Raw genomic sequence first — 7,385 nt, forward strand, 5'->3', positions numbered from 1 at the left:
AGTAGGAAATCAAGAAATAATATCTAAAACTGAAAATTAAGAAATAACTGTGTAACCATGTTTTTAGGAAAGAATTATGTACACAAATTAAAAAAAGGAAACTGCAAAAAGAACTTAAAATGGCAATTCTTGGGAAATGCAAAAAATTGGACACTTATATGGGAAGCAGACCCTGGTTTTCTTAGTACATTTTGTAGAAGACTGACTTTTATTTCTATGACACATGCATATGTATATTTATGTACATATACATATATACCAAAAAAAAAGAAAGTAGAGGTATGAACCAATACTTCTTCCCTGCTATGCAATGATCACAAAAACTGAGCACCCCAATAAAAATCCACTTCAAACTTCTAAACAAAATAATCAAAATCCTGATGACTACTGAGAACTCCTTCCCACACACTAACTACTCTACAATGACAGGATGGGTTCCATAATCTGAGGGCTCTGACAAAAATATTACAAATTTCTTAACCTGTTGCTCTTAGTCTCTGCTTCTCCCTACCACCTTCCCCAAAGCCCCCTTCACATCCTTGTTCCTTAGGGTATAGATCAGAGGATTGAGCATGGGGATAATTATAGTATAGAAAAGGGCAACAAACTTTCCCTCACTCTCAGAGTAACTCTCTGTAGGTTGGAGGTATGTGTACATGGCTGAGCCATAAAAAAGACAAACCACCAGGAGGTGGGACCCACATGTCCCAAAAGCCTTTCTGCGCCCAGCCATTGACTTGATCCTCAGGACTGCACGAGCAATGTGTGCATAGGAGCCTAGAATCAGTACTGCAGGTATAGCCACAACTATGACTCGGGCCACAAACATCTTGGCCTCTGTGCCTCCTGTGTCCTCACAAGCCAACTTCAGGAATACAGGCATCTCACAGAAGAAGTGGTTCAGGTAATGGAGGCCACAGAGAGGCATGGCCATCATGAGGCTTGTCTGAATCAGAGAGTTCACAAGTCCTCCCACCCAGGCAGCAATAACCAGAGACAGGCAAAGAAGAGGGTGCATGATGGTTGTGTAGTGGAGTGGACGACACACAGCAGCATAGCGGTCAAAGGCCATCACCACCAAGAGCATACTCTCTACGGAACCCAGGGTAAGGACGATGAAGAGCTGGGCCACACACCCTCCATAGCTGATGGTCCTGTCAAGTCCAGAAAGATTGATCAGCAGCTGGGGCACAGTGCTGGTGGTATAGCAGAGGTCCAGGAAGGAGAGGTGGCAGAGGAAGAAGTACATGGGTGTGTGCAGTCGAGGGTCCAGCTGTGAAAGAATGATGATGGTGGTGTTGCCAAAGAGGGTTAGGGAGTAGAAAATCGAAATGTAAATAAAGAGGATGAGTTCCAGTTGAGGCCAATCTGAGAAGCCCACCAAAATGAAGCCCTCTCCAAAGCTGGTGTTGAAACTTCCCATAGCCTTGCACCTGCACAAATAATAGAAGATAATTCAATGCCCCCTGTGAAGGACATGGATTAAAAAATTATTCACAGTATCCCCTAAACACTCCAAAATTATGCATTTCCCTGTTTTCAGTTCAGTTCTGCATAGTCTTCTATTCTTATTCTTTTCTTCTTAAATCTGGAAGTTACTGGATCAGGAATGATGTCATCTTTCTTTGACTGTAGCCCTGCTGCCTGTGAGTTCTGTGACATTAGCCAGGTCACTCAGTTCTGTGGAGCTTATGTTTTCTTGTCTGAAAGTAGAGATGACACTTTGTCTTCACCTTGCATTGAGAAGAGGACAAAATGAAGTAATGTGTAAACTGCTTTTAAATATCGAAGGTGTAAAATGCAGCATTATTATTCTGTTTTTCTCCTTTTTGCTGTCCTTAGGCCCTGTGTCCCATCTTTCAGCTTTTAATCCAGGATTTACCACACCGATATCAGAAGTTTGACCTCTGGGTGTGCATAAGCTGTTCTACTCAATAAAGTGTTTCAATACTGGAAGATCTGCTTGTGAATAGCTGCCATAGATCAGAAAGGATGCAGTAGAGTGTTGATCCATCCCTTTAGAAAAAAACCAATTAGCAACAAATACATTCTTTATAATGAGTCATCATACATGGAATGTCCCTTCCCACTTCTTCATCTGCGCAGAAGGAACTGTTTTTCTTTTCTAGCCCAGCCCTCTTTGCACAGTTTCTCTCTAGGACTTGTCCACTCACTGAAATCTTTGTACAAGTCTTTGTTCCTTTCTCAGCTGAGAGCCCCGTAATGGTACAGAATAAGTTGAATATAAAATAAATATTAGCATCTTCCTTTATGATACTCAAGATATTATAAATTAATGTTATTTTAATTCATTACACATAGCAGCTATTAAGTAAATTGTCATGTGTAGTACTTGACTCTCCCTTTAAATCCCATGAAAATTCATTTCCTCTAAGAAATCTACAGAATGACTAATAACACACTTTGATGGACTATGGAAAAGGAATGGACATCAAAATTTGACTTCCATGAAAGGTTGGTATTTCTTGTGGAAAAAATCCAAACAAGACCCTTTGAAAATATGTCAGCATGTAAAGCAGGAAACAAATAATCAACACAAGCCTGGCATGGGCTCAGTATGAAACAATTTTTCCTAATTATCTGATTCTTCTCTATGCCATGTCTATCAAACTGGAAGATCCACCATCAATGGATCAATGATAATGATGAATTTGAAGACTTATTGATTTAGCTTAATCAATACTCCAAAGCTTTTTATTGAATGACCACATAGTAGAGAACAGACTCAGTGTGCATATCCACTCCCAGCTGATTAATTCTACCAGCTGTTCCACCTGTACTGAAAAGTTCATATCTATGAATCTTATTTTTATTTATCTATAAAACATAACATTTCACAGAATTTTGATTGGGATTAAATGTTATCATGCATTCTGCAAGTTACAATAAAAAGAGTTGTTCTTACTTTAACTGTTACATTTCTCTACTACTAGTCTTTTTTCAAAATTTTTTGTAGTAGTAGATAGCATGCATTTATTTTATTTATGTATTTTTAAAAATTTATTTTATTGTATTTATGTATTCTTATGTGGTGCTGAGTTTCGAAAACAGTGCCTTACAAGTGCTAGGCAAGTGCTCTACCACTGAGCTATAGCCCCAGGCCCATCACTAATCTTTAAGTTCCACCCAACAGATCTGATTAACTTATTCACTTGTATATCCTCATCGCAGGGTAGTGCCTTGGAAATAAAAGGCCCTCTGCAAATATTTTTTAATGAATTAACGAACGCATTCCCCATCCTGACATTGTTCCTTATGTACATAAACATCCCAGAAATAATTGTTTTCTGTACAACATGAAAACATTAATATACCCACAGTTTCTCATTTAGTTTTTAAGCATTCCTGCTCTGTTTGTACATGATTTTCATGTCAAAGAGATGTGTTTAATATATTTATAATTGAGCAGAAGCTTGGAACTATAATTATTATGATAAACAATATAATCCATAATCCAAAAAAGAACTTTATTATGATGAAATCTGAACAATCAAAATATAAATGGCCATTTTAGTTAATGAAATAATAATAAATTTGAACTGGACGAATTGAACTTAGCTTTCAAACCTCAGTTGGACAAATGGACAAATGGAGAATGAAGAACATGAAATCTGCCAACTTAATGACTTTCAGAAAAAGTAAAATACAACTCTGAATAACCAAAGTAATTCTGAGAAAGTAAAATAAAGTTGTAGTACCATATTTCCTGATTTAAAATTTTATTACAAAGCAAAAGTAACCAAAACAGTGTGGTACTGGCAAAAACACAAAAACAAACCATCAGAGAAACATGCATGTGCACGTGCGCGCACACACACACACACACACACACACACACACACACACACACATATACACAAGACCAGTGGAGCAGAAGATTTAGTCCAGACACAAGTTCTAACATATCGGTTTAATTTTTCACCAGGGTACTCATAAGGCACGGTAAGGAAAGGATAGTTTCTTTCCCAAATTGTTCTGGGTTAAATGAAATCAACCATATATCATATCATGCATAAGAACAATTCAAAAGAAGCCTAGTCTGCCATTTACTACGACATGAATGGAACTGGGAGACACTATGTAAGGGAAATAACAAAAACTGCATGGTCTCACTTATGTGTCCAAGATAAAAGAAAAATAAGTCAAACATACAGAAATAGTAAAAAAAAAAAAAAAAAAAAAAACCATGGTTGCCAGGAATGAGGTGGAACAGGGAATGAGGGACATAGGTCAAAGGGTTCTAAATAGAAGATAGTTGGGATGAGAACTTCTAGACATCTAATAACAACATGAAGTCTATATGTAATAAATTTGTATAGTATTAGGAATTTGTACTAAATTAAACAATTTTAGCTGCTCTTGCCACAAAAGGAAAAAAAATGAAAGAAATTGTTGACAGAACATATAGTATCCCACAGCATGATTATTTATACCTTAAATATACATGATAAAATTTATTCTTACAAATAAAATAAGAAGTAAAAATCAAGAGGAAGATGAATTGACCAAATCATTCATATATTATGTATAAACTTCTTGAGATAAAAAGTCATATACTACATTATGCACAACATTCCTTTAATTTAATGACAATGTCTGAATAATAATGAACCACATTCAAGCCAGAAAATTTAATCATCTATCTAAGAGGAGGATGTTCCCCAAACTCCTTACTAATCCCCTTTGTTATTAGATCTATCCTTTAATTTGAATTGTTTTTTTTTTCTTGTTCTGCTCTTAATCCTTATAGAGGATTGAACTCACTACCAAACCTAACAAGCCACAAGAACATCCTCCCTGTTGTGTCACAGTCTGCACTTCCACAGACTCAATCAATCCTTCAACATACTCTATCATCTCACATTAGAAATCACACAATCTCCATCTTATCCCCAAATATTCAGAGTGACCTTCAAAACTCTACTATTAAGTTCTTCATAACAATACACTGATGTTTTCTAGTGTAGGACCAGAAAGTCACCATTGGAGTCAAAGTCTGCTTAATTGACATTCAAATTGCTTTTTAACCTGACTCCCCACATAGAACATTGTCTCCAAATATGATGTATTCTCCAAACTTCTAGGAGATATTCACTCTTTCAAGAAAACTTCCTTGTTTTATCAGCAATAACTCTGATCATAACTCTGTTCTTGGTCTCCTGGTTCTGACATCTAGAATTCACTTTACGTGTTAGAGCAATGGCATCATAGGTATTGAGTTTTGGGAAGCCAGAGTAGCACACCCAGTCAGTTCTCACCCAGAATTCTATGAAAGAAAACTGCTGCATTTACCTCCCTCGATTCTATTGTCTCCAAGATGATGTGAGACCCATTCAACATTGGTGGCATCTAGAGGTGTCTGGGAAAGACAGGTTCCTCTTTGGCCCTGACTTCATCTGTGGAGTGGAGGGCTTGCACTAGAGTCTTGTCCTGGAGAAGTCATGCTTCCATATGGTTCCCTCCCTCAACAGGGAAGCCAGCTGAGGCCCAAAATCCAGGAGGCAGAAGCATCTTCCCACTGCACTCTGACTCAGTCACCCTAACCAGTTGAGACAGGAAGAAGCTAGTGTATTGTCAGTCACCTCCTGACCCTAAGGCTGAGCACACCACATCTCCCCTGGGGACCCAGGCACAATCTCTTTAAGAGCAGTGTATATCATGACTGACCTTGGAGACCTCTGGGCCCCAATGTGGCAATTATAACCAACTTACTGGCTCAAGTTAAGCCTTGCAGTCCTCAGTTCTCTCCACCCTCACACTTTGCCCTGTGTACACTGACGTATCCTGTGTACTCAGAACACAGCTTCTCCCTTGCTCATGGGACTTTAGCCTGGGGATTCCTTCCACTTCCCCAAATTTGATCCCAGTCCTACCAACCCTTCAGGCAAACCAAATTTCATGTCTCACTCGAAGCCTAAATATTTATCACAATCCAAATGTCTTCTTCTCTGAAATTCTTATTAAATGCTCATGTTCTAATTTTTTCTATCAACTAAATATTTCCTTTATGAAAAAGTGATGTTTTATATTTCTTTCTCATACACTACACTCAAAGCCTTTCTTCATAATCTGATATTATGTACAATAAATTTAAAAATAAAATGCATGTATTTATCAGTTTATACCACAATTACTTATTGAACAATGAACACCATTTTAAGTGTCATGAGAAATGAAAAGTATCATTCAAGGTTGTATATAACAATTAAAGGTATCACAGTAAGATGAGGTAAGTAGCTCTGCCATTACAATCTTTGTGACCTTGAAAAACTTTCTCAACATGCCTCAGTCTCAGTTTTTGCATCTGTAATATTGTGTTAATGTGACCTGTTCTCCCTGGTGTGTGGTAGGCATTGATTCAGTGGTAGTTAGTGTTCTGGTAATACAAACATTTATTCAGTGCCTTCTCTTTTCCTGAAATAAAAGAAGGTGTTATCTCTGTCTACAAGGAAGTCCCCAGTCTAACAAGCAACAGACATCACATGAAATAATTACAAGCAGGATGGTAAGTTCAAATTCTCTTATTTTTATTCTGAGAACATAAAACTAGAAAGGGAACATCAATAATATTTAAAGCAGTATTAAATTACTGGCAAAGAATTCATTGGAGGAAAATAGGAATTTCATACAATGCAGTGTCTTCCCAACATGAATATACAGGTCTTCGTAATCTTTTCATGCTCATGCTCTTCAGAATGTTTTGTTAATTTTCCCCGTGGAGATGATACTACTTTTTTCTACATGATTATTATTGACATTCTGGATGTAACTTATTTTAAAGTTATTTTTCCTAATTGTAGTCATAGACACATTATACAAAACTTACCGTCTAACCATTTGAAGTCTACCATTCAATATTGCTATGTGACAGACCTCCAGAACATTTTTTTTAATTTGTCTAATTAGTTATACATGTCAGAATGCATTTTGACACATCATACATAAATGGAGTATAAATTCTCATTCTTCTGAAAAAATGATGTAGAATCACACCAGTTGTGTAATCATATATGTACATAGGGTAATAATGTCAGACTCATTCTATTATCCTTCCTACCCCCAGACCCCCTACCCTTCCTTCATTCCCCTCTGCCTAATCCAAAGTACCTCTATTCTTCCCTAGTCACACCCTCCTTATTGTGAATTAGCATCTGCATATCAGAGAAAAATTTTGGCCTTTGGTTTGGGGGGATTGGCTTATTTTGCTTAGCATATTCTCCAGCTCCATCCATTTACCTACAGATGCCATAATTTCAGTCCTCTTTAAGGTGGAGTAATATTACATTGTATATATATCACATTTTCTTTATCCATCCATCTTTTGAAGGGTGTCTAGGTTGCCTCAAAAAAAAAAAAAAAAAAAA

The 7,385-nt window shown here is 37.1% G+C and overlaps 1 protein-coding gene across 1 annotated transcript; it reads right to left on the reverse strand.

Moving 5' to 3' along the window:
* Window positions 1–490: 490 nt before the first annotated feature.
* On the reverse strand, window positions 491–1,423 carry LOC306663710 (olfactory receptor 2Y1B-like; the record flags this gene model as incomplete). The annotated part of the gene is made up of 1 exon (XM_079144256.1): window positions 491–1,423. One exon carries the CDS (start codon window positions 1,421–1,423, stop codon window positions 491–493), a length of 933 nt encoding a protein of 310 aa, XP_079000382.1.
* Window positions 1,424–7,385: the final 5,962 nt, after the last annotated feature.

This window comes from Sciurus vulgaris (assembly GCF_902686455.1).
Source record: "Sciurus vulgaris genome assembly, chromosome: 6".
Lineage (NCBI taxonomy): Eukaryota > Metazoa > Chordata > Mammalia > Rodentia > Sciuridae > Sciurus > Sciurus vulgaris.